This window comes from Lontra canadensis, unplaced genomic scaffold (genome assembly GCF_010015895.1).
Source record: "Lontra canadensis isolate GAN:19392208 unplaced genomic scaffold, GSC_riverotter_1.0 scaffold113, whole genome shotgun sequence".
Classification (NCBI taxonomy): domain Eukaryota; kingdom Metazoa; phylum Chordata; class Mammalia; order Carnivora; family Mustelidae; genus Lontra; species Lontra canadensis.
Genome location: NW_022631107.1, coordinates 5,560,623 through 5,578,676, shown reverse-complemented (window position 1 = coordinate 5,578,676; position 18,054 = coordinate 5,560,623). Strand labels below are relative to the sequence as shown.

Sequence of the window (18,054 nt, the reverse complement as noted above, 5' to 3'; positions counted from 1 at the left end):
CCGTTCACGCGCACGGGGAGGGGGCGGGGAAGGGGCGTTTTCAGGGCCGACAGAGTCTTTTAGGTTTGGAGGAGGGGCGTCGGCGCGCGGGAAATCGAGCGGGAAGAGGCAAAAAAAAAAAAAAAAAAAAAAAAAAAAAAAGGATTGGGGCGGTTTCTGTTCTTACAGTCGCGCGGCCCAGGAACCGCTGTTGCGCGAGGGAAGGCGGGACGCCCAGGTTGGTGCTAGGTCCAGAGGAATGCCCCGTTTCCTCAGTCCACACTCGCATCTCCCTCTCGCCCCTCACCTCGCTTCCCGCCGGGCCTGCGGGGCGAGCTGCGCGTCGGTGAGTGCAGCCCGGCGGGGAAACCCGCTGTTTGTAACGGGTGGTGGCGCCCATCAGGCGCTGCCCGGGTTCGGGGCGCAGCTGGCAATTTGCAGCCCGCCATCCTCCGTCGGCTCGGGCGGGATCCCGGGAAACCCGCGCCGGTCCGCTGGCCTGTGGCGGGTCCGCCTCGGAACCGAGAGAACTGTATGCCTTGTTTCCGACCCTCAGCCGGCGCTTCCTGGAGATCCCAAGCGTCTTCACGGGCGTTCTGAGGAGACTACACTTTTTTTTTTTTTTCTTGGTCTCTTTTTCTTCTTCCCCCCCCCTCACCCCCATTTTTGTTAATGGGGCCTAGGAGAAGAGTGCCTTGTAGTGTTGTCGCTGCATTTTATCTGTGAAAAATTTTCTGAAAGTGTTGCATTCAGTCTCTTCAAATGAATGCAAATCGCACAAGTTGTAGACGTCCGCGTTCTGTTCGTTCAGCTGTTTGAAGCTCCGACCGAGGGAGTCGGTATTCGGCAGTGATGAAAACAGACCCAAAACCTCGTCCTCAAATATGTTACTGCTGTAGCGTGTTCAAGTTTCTACTTGCTTTGCGTTCGGTTCCTTCAGAGGCCCTCGTGCCAAGCTTTGATGATTTCTTTTGTTAAGGCCCTTAAGGTCGCTTCGAATCGGTGACGACCCTGGGAAAGCGCCTGGCCTGGTAGTAGCCAGTATCCAGGTCCTTCCTCTTCGACCATCTAGCCTGCACTCACACCCCCAGATACGTGTTGAAGCATAAAGATGTTACAATTTACATATAAAGCGAAGTCCACCATTAGCACAACACACACACATAATATATCTTGTAATGATGAATTTGTGCTGATTCATCCTATTGTAACTTGAATAATTCGGAAAATGGATATAACCAGAATCGTTTATTGTATGATTGCGTTCATCCATTATGTTTTACTTGCCTGATGAGGAAGAAACTCTTGTTTGAGGGAACTGAAGACTTCAGGAAGCGTAAACATTTACTGCCTAGGAGGAGAGTTAGATAGTAGTAGAGCATAGCACCTGGGATTGTGGAGTTTGTAGGTCCCTTTAAGTGATAATGTAATTTTTGGCGAATGTCCCCCTCCATGAAGAGTGTATCTCATCAAGAGTGTTGTTAGGAGGTAAAGCTTAGTTTATGTTTTGGATCTGTGTTACATGGTTCAGGTCTTTATTAAATATTCAACCAAGAATTGATGCCTGTAGGTAGGGGGGAATACTTGGATTATAGAGATTTAATATGCAAGTCAGGATTTGGAACATTTAATTGCTGTTTAAAACATGAGACATTTTACTAACACTAACAGGCACATATGGGATATTGTACTACTACTGCTGCTTTCTTTCAAGCTAGTACTTCTGGATAGCCATCACTTTCTACCTTGATAAAGGGAAGAGAAAGAATACAAAGTAAACAGCCCTATCTAAGAACTTCCTCCAGTTTTGCATTCTTCTGACTGGACCCTAACTGGTGAAAGCTGTTACTGACCTTTTTTAGATGCCAGAGCCTGATAGGGTTTTTTTTCTTTTTTCTTTTTTCTTTTTCTTTTTCCATGTGTTTCTTTCTTAACGTGTTTTAATTTACTTTTTTAGGGTTACTCTTTAAATAACAGGAAAGTCTATCTTTTCACCATTTTTTTCATCTGTTGTTTTCAGCTAAACTACTATATTGCACTTTTGCTTATTCAAGGACTTGCCAACCTGATGGATACATTTAGTGGCTCCTGTCTTGTATAATTAATTTTATGGTCATTTTGAACTCTCAGTGAATTTAGAGCTACTATTTACTTAACTTTAGATAAGCTCACGTAATTGAGATTGCACACTAGCCAGCTGGATGTTTCAAAATACAACTACCATTTCCTGAGTTCCAAACTATGTGTTCTACCTTGTACTGGCAGTTTAATGCTTACTACAGTTCTGCGAGTAAGTTATGGTTATCTTTGTTTTATGGGTAAGAAAATTAAGATTAAGAAGTTAAAGAATGTGTCTGAAGTCACATAGCAGAGGTGGGATTCAAGCTCCTAAACCTATTCTCTTTCTGTTTTTTCCTTACAATAGGTTATGGGGGATCCATAAACAGCCCTACTGATAACTTCGTTCTAATTTCAATCATTAAATACAACTTTCCCCCCTAATTTTCAGAGAATCCCGTCTCAGAATTTTGAAGTTATTCTCAATGAGTTACCACACACTTTTTAGATAAAGCTAGTGTGAACATGGAATGATTATGATTTCAATATTTGTTAGTGCTTTTAAATCTCAGCAGTTTGTTGAATGCCACATACAATGTCCAAAAGGATGGTACTTTTACCATTTGTTCAATTTTTTAGAAATGGAATAGGTAAGGCTTATTGAAAACTAATTTACAAATCCACCATGTCCGTGTCTTTGTGGTGAATGATAGGATTTTCTTACTTAATTCTTTTCCTGGTCGGTTCCTGCAGTCAAGAACTTAAGTGTAGATTATCTTTTTAACTTTTGTGTGTATAAAATCCGTTTTTTAGAAAACATTTTTTTCATGATTATGAAATTAATGGGGATTAAGATGTGTGTAATTTTGTATCTGGCCTTTTTCCTAACAAAGTAAATTGCGAACATATTTTCATGTTATTAAATAGGGTTTTAGGAATTTTTTTTAAAGACTATAACCTTTCATTTCATGGATCCAATGTAGTGTAATCCACTCCCCCACCCGTTGTTGAACATTTAGTTTGTTTCTCTTTTTTTTTCCATACTATACAAGCAGTGATAAACACTTTGGGTGCATAGATCTTTGTCCTCCTTGTTTTCTTAAGATTCATTTTGGAGAGTAAAAGAAGTGATGGTATGAACATTTCTTAATGTACAATTTAAAAAAACATTTCTATATTTTTTTTCTTTTCTTGGGCAGTGATGTTCTTGAGAATCGGGCTGTTCATTGTGTCTGAGCAGTTGGGAAATAGTGCTCTCCAGCTCACACCTCCCCTGTAAGTTATTTCTGCCTGCAGTGACTGTGATTGCTCAATTTCTCCAGAAAGAGAGGAAGGAAAACCTTAAGAATTCTCAGGAGTAGATGCAGGTAATACAGTTTATTAAATTATTAAGGGACTTGGTTATTGAAACCCCAGTCTGAACTTCATAATAAATACAGATCTCAGGTGATAATACCTTTTCCTTTAATTAAATGTTTATTTATTTTTAAAAAATATTTTATTTATTTATTTGTCAGAGAGAGAAAGAGTGCACAAGCAGGGGGAATGGCAGGCAGAGAATTTTGTGTAACAATGTTCATTTAGTAGTCAGTTTTCTCCCCCAAAGTTCTTTTTTTTTTTTTAGATTTTATTTATTTATTTGACAGAGCTCACAAGTAGTCAGAGGGGCAGGCAGAGAGAGAGAGGTGGAAGCAGGCTCCCTACTGAGCAGAAATCCTGATGCGGGGCTCTATTCCAGGACCCTGGGACCATGACCTGAGCCTAAGGCAGAGGCTTTAACCCACTGAGCCACCCAGGTGCCCCTCCCCCAAAGTTCTTGACTGTTTTGGTAAAATATTTGAAATTAGCTATATTTGAGTGCTTGGCCCAGTGTTAAGTATCTCTTACACATTTACTTGTGTTTTAAATATGTCTTGGTTATCTTTTGGGGTTTTAGTCATTAGAGTTTTTTTCTTTGCCTACTTATGGTAACATCATAAAATTATACTATGTCAGTACCTTGAGAAGTGGAGATTTAAATCCAAGAAGATAGTACTTGGAGAGAATTACTAATTAGGACTGCCAAACATTAATAGAACAATTTAGTTGTGTTTCACTGAGCAGTGTTTCTCAGAATTTGTCCCAACTGTCATTTGAAAGGAGTTGTTACTTGTCATGTTAACAATAACAAGGAAGTGCATGTGTGAAGTAAAGGAAAAATTAAAAAAAAGGATAAATGTTTTAAAATATTAGTTTGTAATTTTTAAAAATTTTGAAATTGTTTTATGTGGTATTTTTGCAGAGTTATAGCAGAGGAAAAGTAGTAATTAACCATGGCACTGTTGTTTTGAAGCTGTTACAGATAGATGCAGTGGGTGATGTTAAGTTTTTCTTTCACTTGACATTGCAAATGAAATAATTTAGAATGCACTAGATGAGCTTATTTAAATGAGATCTGAGAAAAGTCTGTTCATTATAATAGCAGTGTAGTGCTCTTGTAGAATGACTTTTTATGATTGCCTTTTGTTTGTAAGTGGGTTTTGTATGCAAATGAGGGACTGGCTATACTTCCTCTTTTCACTGAAGTCAGCAGGGTCTAGCCAAAGGCCTAGGAATGGATATTAGAAGAACTTATGTTCCAGTCCTGGGTCTGTTACTACATATGATCTTTATGTTTTAATCTTCAAACCTTAGTTTTATTATCTTAAGTAGATGACAATACTTATTCTTTCATGTTATTATTTTGAGGTTTAGGTTTAATATTACAGATGTACAAGTATTTTGAAAAAAAGCTAAAAATCTTACAGATAAAAAGTTTTGTTTTTATTTTCAGCAAACCCTTATCTCCATCTCTGTTTATACAGCTGTACCTGCTGGGATATAGGATGGGTGTCTCTGAAACTCATCTCGTTCATTTCATTTTCTGTCTAGCCTTGACCTTTTCAATTCACAGACAGTTGATCTTTCTTCCTTTCTCATTTGTTCCTTTCTCCTCCTAGAAGTATCCATGGTATTGTCTCCTAGTATTTAACAGGTTCAGCTAGAAAGTAACATTTGTATTTATGTGGCTGCATGTCATAATTTTAGGTGTATATACTGTATCCAGAGTGATTTATAGTACAGAACATTCTGCAACAACTTAATTGTAATTGTGGCATTTACACTTGATAATTTACTTAAACAGTTTATAACTCAAATGAAAGTACGCTTTGTCCTAATTTCAGTTTACTTAATGACTGTCATTATATTCTTACCACACCTTTGCAAATTATACTGGGTCCATCTGCTAATGGATTTACATTTTAGTGGAGAATATAGGTAACTTATTGAATGAACACACCTAGGAGCCATGGATCTGGCTTAATTTTTGAGGTTAGAAAAATGACAACAGATGCAGTAAAACAGCACTTTGGAATCTTAGATTGTGTAAGTACAATTGACCCTTGAACAGAGCTGGGGTTAGGGATGCTGACCCCATGTTGTTGAAAATCCCCTTATAACTTTTGACTCATGTAACTAATAATAGCTTACTATTGATCAGAAGCTTTGCTGATAACATAAGTAGGCAATTAGCACATATTTTATGTTACATGTATTATATACTGTATTTTTTTTTATTTAACATTTTCTTTATCTGAGATGGAGAGAGAGAGCATGAGAAGAGGTGTAGGTGAGGTGGAGAAGAGGGAGCGGGAGAAGCAGGCTTCTCACTGAGCAGGGAGCCTATCATGGGGCCAGATCCCAGGACCCTGAGATCTTGACCTTAGCCAAAGGCAGATACTTAACTGACAGAGTCACCCAGGCACCCATATATATTGTATTCTTACAATAAAAGAAGACGGTAAAAATACTAAGAAAATCATAAGAGAAAGTACATTTACAGTACTATAATTATTGAAAAAGTCTGCATAAAAGTGGGCCTGTGCAGTTCAAACCTGTGTTCAGGAGTCAACTGTACAGATCTTTTAGTCTTGAGGATAAAATGTCACTAAACTGTGGTTTCTTGGAATCTTGCTTGGGAGTTTTAACATGGCTTTTAATTAATTTCATATTTGATGTTATTTTTGTTTTAGGTCTATCTTTTAACCATACAACTGGGTTTGGTTTATTCATTTTGAGAGTATCTCTTAACAGGTGAGTTGATCTATATTCATGGTGATTGCTGATCTATTTAGACATGTTTCTACCATTTTATTGTTTCTATTCATAGTAGTTGGCTGTTCCTTTGTGCCTTCTTTTGGGTTGTTTTCTTTGTTTTCCTTAGCTAGTTTGGAAATTATGATATATCTGTTCTTTTGATGTTTACCTTCAGTTTTTTATTGAGATATAATTTATATACAGTAACATTTATGTTTTTCTTGGTGTATAGCTCTCTGTGTTTTAGCAAACACAGCTGTGTCACCATTAGCACCACCATCATGATATAGAAGAGTCACATCATCCCCTCCTCCCCAATTTCCTTATGCCCTATAGTCAGTCCCTCTTATATTGGCAACCATTGAACTGTTTTTCATTGCTAATTTTGCTTTTTCTAGAATGTCATGTAAATGGAATTGTGCAGTCTTTGTCTTGTCTGGCCTGTTTCACTTCAAATACTACAATTGACATTTGTCTTAGTCTAGTTCAGGCTGCTGTAACAAAATACCATAAGCTGGGTGGCTTAGAAACAACAGAAATTTACTTCATAGAGGCTGGTAAGTCCAAGATCAGGATGTCAGCAGTTTCAGTGCTTGGTGAGGAGGACCCACTTCTGTGTTCTTAGATGGCCACCTTTTGACTGTAATCTCCCACGGTGAAAGGGGCAAGGTAGCTCTGAGGTGGTGGTGATGATGGTTGTGGGGTTTCTTATAAAAGCCATAATCTCTTTCATGAGAGTTCCTACCTCATCATCTAAGCATATCCCAAAAGTCCTACTCCTAACACCATCACATTGGGCATTATGATTTCAACATATGAATTTTGTGAGAGTTACATTCTAGTAGCATTCACCCAGGTTTTTGTATCTGTTAGTAGTTCATTCATTTTTATTACTAAATACTGTTCCATTATAATGAAGTACCATAATTTATTTATCCATTCACCAGTTGAAGGACATCTGGCTTGTTTTTGGCGATTATGAGTAAAGCTACTATAAGCATTCATAAAAAAGGTTTTTAATTAGTGTAAGTTTTCATTTCTCTGGAGTAATTGCTTAGTAATGCAATTGTTGGATTGTTATGTTAAGTTTATGTTTTTCTAAGAAACTGCGTATCTGTTTTCCAAAGTGGCTGTGCCATTTTGTATTCACACCAGCAATATATGAAAATTCTGATATTTGGTGTTCTCAGATATTTTTTATTTTAGCTATGCTAATAGATGTGTAGTACCACACTGTGATTTTAATTGTGCATTTCCTTAAGGTCTGATAATATTGAGCATCTTTTAATGTATTTATTTGCCATCTGCATATCTTTTTGGTGAAGTGCCTATTCAGATGTTTTATTCATGTTATAATAAGTTTGCTTTCTTATTGAATTTTAAGTATAAATTCTTTGGTATTCTGGATAAAAGTCTTTTGTCAATTTCTCTCAGTTTGTAGTATGTGTGTGTGTGCGCGCGTGTCTTTATATTCTTTATACTGTCTTTCACAGAGCAGAATTTAAAAATTTTGTTAAAGTCCAGGTTATTTCTTTCTTTTTGATAGTTTTTTTGATTATAGTTTTGATGTTGTTCCTAGGAAAACTTTTAAGAAACCAAGGTTACAAAGATTTTTCTCTTAACTTTTCTTACAGCTTTTATATAGTTGTAGTTTTCATATTTAGGTCTATGATTCATTTAGAGTTAATTTTTATAAAAGGTGTGAGGTATTGGTTCAGGTTCATGTTTTGCAAAAGAATGTCCAGTTGTTTCAGCACCATTTGTTCAAGACTGTCCTGTTTCCATTGAATTGCAACTTTGTATAAGTTGAATCTGCAACTTTGTAGAAAATCAGTTGGTTATATTATGTGTGGGTCTATTTCTAGGCTGTCTTCTCTTTCCATTAACTTATATGTTAATCCTTTTTTTTTAGATATTATTTATTTGACAGAGATCACAAGGAGGCAGAGAGGCAGGCAGAGAGAGAGGAGGGGGGGAAGCAGGTTTCCTGCTGAGCAGAGAGCCCAATGTGGAACTCCATCCCAGGACCCTGAGACCATGACCTGAGCAGAGGCTTTAACCCACTGAGCTACCCAGGCACTTTTGCCAATACCTCATTCTCCTGATTGTGAAATTTTATTTTTATTTTATTTTATTTTTAAAAAATATTTTATTTATTTATTTGACAGAGGGAGAGATCACAAGTAGGTAGAGAGGCAGGTAGAGTGATGGGGGAAGCAGGCTCCCTGCTGAGCAGAGAGCCCCATCCCAGGACCCTGAGATCATGACCTGAGCCAAAGGCAGAGGCTTAACCCACTGAGCCACCCAGGTGCCCGTGATTGTGAAATTTTATACCAAGTCTTGAAGTCAGATAGTGTGAGTCCTTTAACTTTGTATTTTGCTTTCGAAATTATGACTATTCCAGTTCCTTTGCCTTTCCTTATAAATTTTATTGTTACTTTATAATTTTTTCCTTATAAATTTTTTTTAATCAGCTTGTCATTTTTTATGAGAAACAGATTGCTGGGATTTTGAATGGAATTGCATTAAATCTATATATCAGCTGGGGAGAACTGAAACCTTAAGAGTCTTCAACATAGCAGGTCTCATTTTTTTTTTTTTCCTCTTTTAGTCATCTTTGATTTCTGAGTCTGACTCTTAACCAACTGAGCCACCCAAGCACCCTTTAATGTTTGTTTTACAAGAGCACCTTTAGTTTCCTTACTGGATTATTTACACATTTTTTACTCTTCACCACCAATAATTCTGAGGACCTGCAGAAGCCTTTACAATAAACATGTAGTTTTTTCTACTAAATATGGTTGACTGCAAAATTCTAGGGAATAAGTTGCAATTCATCAACCAGTTTGCCTGAGGTACACCAACTTGGGATGTTTCTCCTTAAGAGCTGGCCACTGAAAAATGAAGTAATCGGAGACATGAAACAGAATCTTTCTGGATAGGGGTAAATGTTCTACTTTTCATGCTTTCAACATAGACAGTGATTACTTTCTTTATTCCTACTATCCCAAAGAGAAGGGCAGATATGCAGGTAGGAGCACATGTTCACAACACCAAATCCGGCTTCATTCTGTGAGTCAGCAGAAAGGAGAGCCACATGGAGTACAGGGTGGCAAGCCCTGTGGAGAGCAAGGACTGCTGAACCTTCCGGCTTCTGGGAATGCAGTGAATGTAGTATTTGGAAAGCATGGTACTGGGATCTCTGTCAGCTTGATTTAGTTCAAAAGAATTTATTTTATGGGCACTCATTTCATCAGTATCAGCAATGATAATGTCTAGGAGAGTAAGCAATGGACAGGTTCTCAAGCAGCCTCAGGATCTCAGTGGTGTGCCCACGGGACCCAGCCAACACCAAGAGACTGAGAGACTGATGGGGTACCAGGAGCACTACCCACAGCAGCAGTGCCAGCAGTGCGGCCACCGCAGCTCCCGCTGCTGCTAGAAGGAGGACGCTAGCCCTGCAAAGAAACAAAGCATATGTACTATCCCCACCCCAGAAACCATCACAGTTCAAGAAGTGCAGAAACTGTCACAGTTCAAGAAGTACAGGCACTGCGGAGATGGAGATGCAGACTCGTAGTATTTGTCTTTTGTGATTAGCTTGTTTCGCTGAGCATAATGTCCTTAAAGTTCACGCATGTTATATAGCATATGAGGTGATCCCCCCCCTTTTTTAGGCCAATTAATATTCCTTCTTACTTATGTACCACATTTTCTTTATCTTTTCATCTGTTGTTGAGCAACTAGGTTGCTTCTCTATCTTGTCAATTGTAAATAATGCCACAATGAATATGGGTTTGTAAATATTTACAGATATTTGGAGATTCTGTTTTCAATTCTTTGGGGTATATACCTAGAACTTGGTTTGCTGGATCATATAGTAGTTCTATTTTTCATTTTTTGAGGTACCTCCATACTGTTTTCCATAGCTGCTGCACCATTTTATAATCCCACCAACAGTGAATAAGTGTTCCAATTTCTTGACGCCTCACCAATACTTGTTATTTTCTTTGGTTTTGCCCATTGTAAGGGGTCTGAAGTGGTATCTCATTATAGTTTTTTTTTTTGTTTTTGTTTTTTTAAAAGGTTTTATTTATTTATTTGACACACAGAGAGAGAGATCACAAGTAGGCAGAGAGGCAGGCAGAGAGAGAGGGGGAAGCAGGCTTCTCGCTGAGCAGAGAGCCGGACGCGGGGCTCAATCCCAGGACTCTGGGACCACGACCCGAGCCAAAGGCAGAGGCTTTAACCCACTGAGCCACCCAGGTGCCCCCTCATTACAGTTTTGATTTGCATTTGTCATGATGATGATGGTGGGCATCTTTTCTTTTTTTCTTTTTTCTTTTTTTTTAAGATTTTATTTGTTTATTTAACAGAGATCACAAGTAAGCAGAGAGGCAGGCAGGGGGGTGGGGTGGAAGCAGGCTCCCTGCCATGCAGAGAGCCCGATGTGGAGCTCGATCCCAGGACCCTGGGATCATGACCTGAGCCGAACACAGAGGCTTTAACCTACTGAGCCACCCAGGCGCCCCAGTGGTGGGCATCTTTTCATATGCTTGTTTGCCATTGGTATATCTTTAGAAAAACATGTTTTTTGCCCATTAAAAATTTTTTTATTATTGAGTTGAGTTTATATATTCTGAATATTAATCTCTTATCAGATAATGGTTTGCAAATGTTTCTCCCATATTCTAGGTTGCTTTTTCACTCATTTGTTTCCTTTGCTTTCTTTCGTTTTTCACTATCATATTTTAAATTTCTAAGAGTTTTGTTTTTTTTTTTAAAGATTTTATTTATTTATTTGACAGACAGAGATCACAAGTAGACAGAGAGGCAGGCAGAGAGAGAGAGAGAGAGGGAAGCAGGCTCCCTGCTGAGCAGAGAGCCCGATGCGGGACTCGATCCCAGGACCCTGAGATCATGACCTTAGCCGAAGGTAGTGGCTTAACCCACTGAGCCACCCAGGTGCCCTAAGAGTTGTTTTTTAGCCTATAAATATTTCTTGTTATAGATATATTTATTTATAGATATATATAATATCTATAATATCTATATCTATATAACAAAGATAATATCTGTAGTAAGAAAAGAAATATTTATCTAAAATAAATATATATTTATAATATATATAATAAATATAAATAAATAAATATTATATATAAACAAAAAATAGATATATAATATATAAATAAATATAGATAAATATTTCTTTTCTTACTACAGATATTATCTTTGTTATGATAATAATGGTAGCTTTTTTGAAGTTCTTGTCTTTCTCCATAGTCACTTCATTGCATTTTTTTTGTTTGCTTGATGTGTGTTATTGTTAGAAGCTTTTCTCACGTATCTTGTTATAGTAAAGAGAGGGGAAATAGAACTAGAAAGCTGGTTGAAACCCTGAGTCTGTGTCTGCAGTCTCAAATGGGCAGTTTAATTGGAGAACCTCTTGGGTTAATAATATCTTTAGGTCTTTTCTGTTAAGGTAGTAAGATTGCTCGAGAAAGATTTTCTAATCTTCTTTCTGGGGGAGTATAGGCCTAGTTGTTGGTATTTCTGGGTGCTTTATAGGGGAAGAGAGTAGTATTTGTTCAGCATTTAGGAATTAGGAATTTATATGTTCCCCCTATTTTCAGTATGTTATTTCCACTTCAGCTGTACTCTGGTATCCCCCAGTCCAGAGATTTTGTTTTTTACCTTCTCTAGAAGCAGTCTCTCTGAGTTGCAATAGGGGTGCCATAGTCTTAAATGTCTTAAAGAGTCTTTTGATCAATCTCTATGTGGTCAGTTTTCATCACAATGAGCCAAGGACCTTTCCTACCTTTGAAATTTTATATTGTTTTTTTGCATATAGTTAAAAAACCATATATTTGTATTCTTATTTTTTTCACTCTAAAGATTCAGGAGTTCTGTAATTATAATGACCTTCTTAGCCCCTCCTTTAAAATGTTATTCATGTAAAACTCACAACTATAACTTCTTTAAATTGTAACCATTTGTTAAATTAATATGTGATCACTTGTTTAGGGTCACAAAGTTTATTAAGTGTGAGACAGTTTGGCAGTTATACTCTGAACCCCACTAGATTACATACTGGCTCTCCTGTTTTGTTTTGTTTATTTTATTTTTGTGCATGATAGTCTTTACTTTTAAATTATTATCAGTATACCCAGTAATAACATGTAATAACATGTAACCAGTTCTTGAATTCTGTCATCTAGTAATTTTTATTAGGAACACAAAGCAGCCCAAACAATTATACTAGTATGTATGTATGTATGTATGTATGTATGTATGTATTTTAGAGAGAGAGAGAGAGTGCATGCATGTGTGCAAGGGGCAGAGGGGAGAGGGAGAGAGAGAATCCCAAGCAGGCTCCACACACACATTATGGAGCCCAAGGTGCGCTCTGTCCCATGACCACAAGATAACCACCTGAGCCAAAATCAAGTCAGGTCCTCAACTGACTGAGCCACCCTTATTGTTCTAACCCACAGCCAGAAAAGAGTATTTTAAGGCTGTCTGCTGCTTAACACAGTTTACAAATATTTATTTACTACTTTCTCATAGATAAAGCCACAGACCCTCAAGAAAGCTTTAGGGGGAATAAAAACCCATTTAATCCCTTTTCTTTTTTCAGAACATTTATTTTACATCTAATAAATAAAAAGATATGTATGTTGTTGAGTTAAAAGATGGGGAACCAGACAGTGCATACCCATTAAATTTCTAAGAAATACAAGGTAAAAAAATGAAATCTTTAGGTAGGTTCTTTTATTTGTGTGTGTGTGTGTGTTATTAAAAAATTGAGGTATAATTGATATATAGCATTCCGTTAGTTTCAGTGGTTCAACATAGTGATTTGATATTTGTATACATTGTGGAATGATGACCACAGGAAGTCTAGTTAACATTCATCACCATATATAGTCACAGAATTTTTTTTCTTGTGATAAGAACTTTTAAGATTTGCTCTTTTAGCAGTTTTCAAGTATTATTAGCTATAGACTGCATGTACATTAGGATAAGTTTTTTTTTTTAAGATTTTATTTATTTATTTGACATAGAGAGAGATCACAGGTAGGCAGAGTGGCTGGCAGAGAGAGAAGGGGAAGCAGGCTCCCTGCTGAGCAAAGAGCCCAAAGCGGGGCTCGATCCCAGGACCCTGAGACAATGACCTGAGCCGAAGGCACAGGCTTAACCCACTGAGCCACCCAGGTGCCCCTAGGATAAGTTTTAAGTTCAGACAAGCTAGATTTGTTATTCTCCAAAAAGTGAAAGGACCTACTGTATAATACAGAAATAATTTACTGCCTTTTCACAAGAATATAATTCAAGCTTTGCTAAAATTTCGTATTCCATGAAGGCATCTAAAATTCTAAGCCTTGGAACAGGCACTTCTTTCTTCTTCCCATGTCCACGTGTGCGGTACTTTTTATGGATTTCTGGTTGATGTCTCAAAGTCCAAGAGGTTATCTAGGACTTAATCCCCGTTTGCTGGAGTTAGGTCTGAAGGATGGTCATTATCTCTCAGTACAGTACTGCCCCTGCCATGGGATCTCAGGGCTGCAGTTTCATCAAGCTTGGACACTTTTTTCTCTTTGTAGATTGTACTATTCTATTTCAGCTTGAGCTGCTTTGGCCTGCTTCAGCTTCCATTTCTTTTTGCATGTGGACCTTGTACACTTTCTGGGTACCCACTTCCCAGTCTACAGAAGCTGCTGTAAATCCTGTGACTGGCCGTGGTGGTGGAGTTGCTGAGGCTAGCTGGATCACCCGCTTGGGTCACCTGACCCAGCTGCCCGAGATACGTGCCTGTGCTAGTGCCTTGTGGGCCATCCTCTCTCCTATCTTTTTAAACTTTGACCAGTAATCCTATGAGGCTAAGCATAGGAAACACACTTAAGAGGGACTGTATAAATTTCTCATGGTCCCTTGCTTCTGTTTAGCTCACCCCAAACTTTAAGTTTTTATTATTTTACCTCCACTGTGCCCTGATTGATAATAGGAACTCCCAAAACCATACCAGCGAACTCTTTTAACACTCACGCAAGTAGACCAGTGAGTCTTTCTGCAGCTTTGCCTTTTAACCCTTACTGCTTCTTGTCCCAGGGCCATTTCTGAACAGTAGAGGGAACAGTGACTCCACTGAAAAACCGGTTCCAAATCCTGTCACCAAATCTATGTTCCTGTTCCAAGTGGTAAGTTTTCTTGTGGTCATATTAAAACTTTTATGAATTTTAACTTTAGATGTTTTCATCTGCGGGAGGAAAAAATAAACTTATGAACACAAGGTTAATTAGTATTTAGTGTTTTGAGACCACTTTTATATGGAGGAAATCAGAAGTATAGGACTGTTGAGATTTATTTAGCCAAACAAAAAAGATACAGTACATCAGCTCAGATTCTATTGTTATTTGTTATATTTTTATCATAGGCCACGTATTTATTTATTTATTTATTAAAGATTTTATTTATTTATTTGACAGACAGAGATCACAAGTAGGCAGAGAGGCAGTCAGAGAGAGAGGAGGAAGCAGGCTCCCTGCCAAGCTGAGAGCCCGATGCGGGACTCGATCCCAGGACCCTGAGATCATGATCTGAGCCGAAGGCAGAGGCTTAACCCACTGAGCCACCCAGGCGCCCAGGGCCACATATTTAAGTGCTAGGCAGATAAACACAGTTGTAAAAGTTTTAATAGACTATGAATTATGATATGAAGAGAATCTTATTGACTACTTTTTTTGGACTAAATTTTAAGTGACTAAATCTGATTATTAATAAAATGATAACTGTCCTATACCAACTGTCTTTCATAGGTTTGACATTATGCTTCACAAATGTTAATCATATAATCTTGAAAATAACCCTTGAATATATATTAGTGGTATTGACATTTTACAGTTGAAAAAACTGGGTTAGAGAGGTTAAGAAATTTATATTAGGTCACAGAGCTTGTAATTTGACAGAGTTAGCTTTCAAACCTGAATATATTTGTCTCGAACCTTTTGCTTTTCTCATTGTATCTGATGACTTGTGGTATTTGAATTTTGGCCATTTAGAAAGTCAAAGAATTTTAAGATGCTGAAGAGAGAAAAATCTAATGGGTGTGGTTATGCCTGTGGGTTGTAGAAAATTGTAGAAACTATATTTAAATGTACTGAACTATTACAATTTTTTTTTGTTTTCAGGTAATACATGCATATTATTTCTTTCATTTTAAAAGAAATGAGTGTAACTAATATTGCATTAAGAGTTGAAACCTGGCTTTTAGCTACATGGCATGTTAAAGTACCTCTAATGTGGCTGGAAGCTTGTATTAACTGGATCCAAGAAGAAAATGGTAATGTTAATTTGAGTCAGGCACAAATGAATAAACAAGTGTTTGAGCAATGGCTTCTTACTGATTTGAGAGATTTGGAACATCCTCTTTTACCTGATGGCATTTTAGAAGTTCCAAAAGGAGAACTGAATGGATTTTTTGCTCTGCAGATTAATTCATTGGTTGATGTCAGTCAACCTGCGTATTCCCAGATACAAAAGTTGAGAGGAAAGAATACAACAAATGACTTAATTACAGCTGACACACAAGTAACCCCAAAACCTTGGGAAGCAAAGCCTTCGCGAATGTTGATGCTGCAGCTTACTGATGGAATTGTACAAATGCAGGGAATGGAATATCAGTCTATTCCAGCTCTTCATAGTGATCTTCCCCCAGGTACAAAAATTTTGATTTATGGAAACATTTCTTTCCGTCTTGGTGTCCTCTTATTGAAACCAGAAAATGTTAAGGTGTTGGGAGGGGAAGTAGATGCTCTTTTAGAGGAATATGCCCAAGAAAAAGTACTTGCAAGATTAATTGGGGAACCTGACCCTATAGTTTCAGTAATACCAAATAATTCTAATCAAAGCATACCTGGAATTGCGGATGTTCTAGATTCTGCATTAGGCCCTTCTGATGAAGAACTCTTGGCAAGTCTTGATGAAAATGATGAGCTTATAGCAAATAGTGACACCTCTTTAGAAAGAAGATGTTTCAATACAGGTAGTTCCTCAAATACTATTCCCACAAAGCAGTCAAGTTTTGAACCACAACAAATTATTTCTCCAAAACCAAAGGAGGAAGCGCCAAATCAATCTATGCATTTCAGTGATGGGGAATTCGATGACTTTTCACTGGAGGAGGCTTTGCTTTTAGAAGAAACTGTCCAGAAAGAACAAATGAAGTCTAAAGAATTGCAGCCATTGACTTTGAACAGAACCCCAGATGAAAGTATAGAGAGATTTTCACATAAGCCTAATACGAAGGATAATTTTTCTTTGATATGCAAAAATGGAAACAATATTTGGAACGAGAAAAATTTATCTGAACAAATGACTAATGAAGGCAAATCTTTTACTTGTCCATCTACCGGAGACCAAGACAGTAGTATTTTTTCAGTTCATAATGTACCCCTTCCCCATGATTTTACAAATAAAGATTCAGAGACAGATAATAAAACAGAACAAACCTTCAGTAGTGCCAATGGACATTCCTTAAATAATAAAATGTCAATATCAAATGGAGAGCTGGTAAATTATTTACCAAAAAGGAGTTCACACATTTTTAATGAAAATGATCACCATGTACAGACTTGTTCTTTAAGATCATCAGAGAACAGCACCAACCTTTCTGTTGCTATGGATTTATATTCTCCACCCTTTATCTATTTGTCTGTTTTAATGGCCAGCAAACCAAAGGAAGTTACAACAGTGAAGGTCAAAGCATTTATTGTAACTTTAACTGGAAATCTTTCAAGTTCTGGTGGCATTTGGAGTATAACAGCAAAGATTTCCGATGGCACTGCTTATCTCGATGTAGACTTTGTGGATGAAATACTTACTAGTTTAATAGGGTTTTCAGTACCAGAAATGAAACAGTTAAAAAAGGATCCTCTTCAGTACCAAAAGTTCCTGGATGGTTTGCAGAAGTGTCAGAGAGATTTAATAGATTTGTGCTGTCTAATGACTATTTCATTTAATCCCTCCTTGTCTAAAGCAATGGTACTGGCATTACAAGATGTTGAAAAGGAGCACCTTGAGAACCTGAAGAAGCGACTGAATAAATAATTTACCAAAATTATATTAGAAAACAATTAAACAAGAAAATATTTAGAATTAAATTTGACCTTTTATGTTTGAAACTTTTTTGTAAAAGGGAAAAAGGAAGTCTTATACCTTATTTTGGTTTAATTTTAAACTGTCTAACTATGTTTGTATATTTAGGTTTTTTTAATAAAATTTTTTATTGTAACGGTTAGATGAAAGAATTTGGTGACCCATTGTTATTGAGAATTTTGTTTTCTGCTTGTCATTCCACATAAGACGATTGCTAAAGTATTGTGTTGGTGTTTACTGATGAGTCATATTGTTGGAAGTTAGCAATTATAAATAGGTAGTTGTACTTCTAATATGTTGAGTTACTCAGAAAGATTTTTTTATGTTATTATACTTAGGAAAAAATCTAAATCCAGTGGATCAGAATGTCAAGCTTTCAGATACAAAAATGCTTTGTTAGTTTTTATTTTACTGATAGTAAATATTTGTCCGGTATACTTAAGGCAAATATAATGTCAACCTGGTATGTTTCAGAGATTATATTGAATGGTTTAATTATTTTCAAGGATAATTTATTTCAAGTAACATATTGAAAACTTGAATATCAGATTCAGTAAATACTTTTTTTTGGATCAAAATAAGGTGTTTTGTTCATATCTTAGGTGTTATGTCCCCCTTCCCCCCTTTAAAAAAAGATTTTATTTATTTATGACAGCACAAACAGGGGGAGCAGCAGGCATAAGGAGAGGGAGGATCAGGCTTCCCGCTGAGCAGGGAGCCTGATGGGGTACTCAATCCCAGGACCCT

At 37.3% G+C, this 18,054-nt stretch overlaps 1 protein-coding gene across 7 annotated transcripts; it reads left to right on the top strand.

Annotated features, from left to right (window-relative positions):
• The first annotated feature begins 146 nt into the window (after window positions 1–146).
• RMI1 (RecQ mediated genome instability 1) lies at window positions 147–17,704 on the top strand. Of its 7 annotated transcripts, XM_032840507.1 has the most exons (6): window positions 153–325; window positions 3,237–3,404; window positions 6,090–6,150; window positions 14,263–14,351; window positions 15,342–15,868; window positions 16,079–17,703. In XM_032840507.1, exons 5-6 carry the CDS (start codon window positions 15,349–15,351, stop codon window positions 17,257–17,259), a joined length of 1,701 nt encoding a protein of 566 aa, XP_032696398.1. In that variant the 5' UTR covers window positions 153–325; window positions 3,237–3,404; window positions 6,090–6,150; window positions 14,263–14,351; window positions 15,342–15,348; the 3' UTR covers window positions 17,260–17,703. The 7 variants fall into 7 exon arrangements, with proteins under 7 accessions (XP_032696394.1, XP_032696396.1, XP_032696398.1 ...); XM_032840503.1 differs by having other exon boundaries at window positions 147–217; window positions 15,342–17,704; XM_032840508.1 differs by having other exon boundaries at window positions 15,643–17,704.
• The last annotated feature ends 350 nt before the right edge of the window (window positions 17,705–18,054 follow it).

Excerpts from the sequence above, each read along its gene's own strand:
- RMI1 (XM_032840505.1), top strand. The coding sequence starts at position 15,349 with ATGCATATTATTTCTTTCATTTTAAAAGAAATGAGTGTAACTAATATT.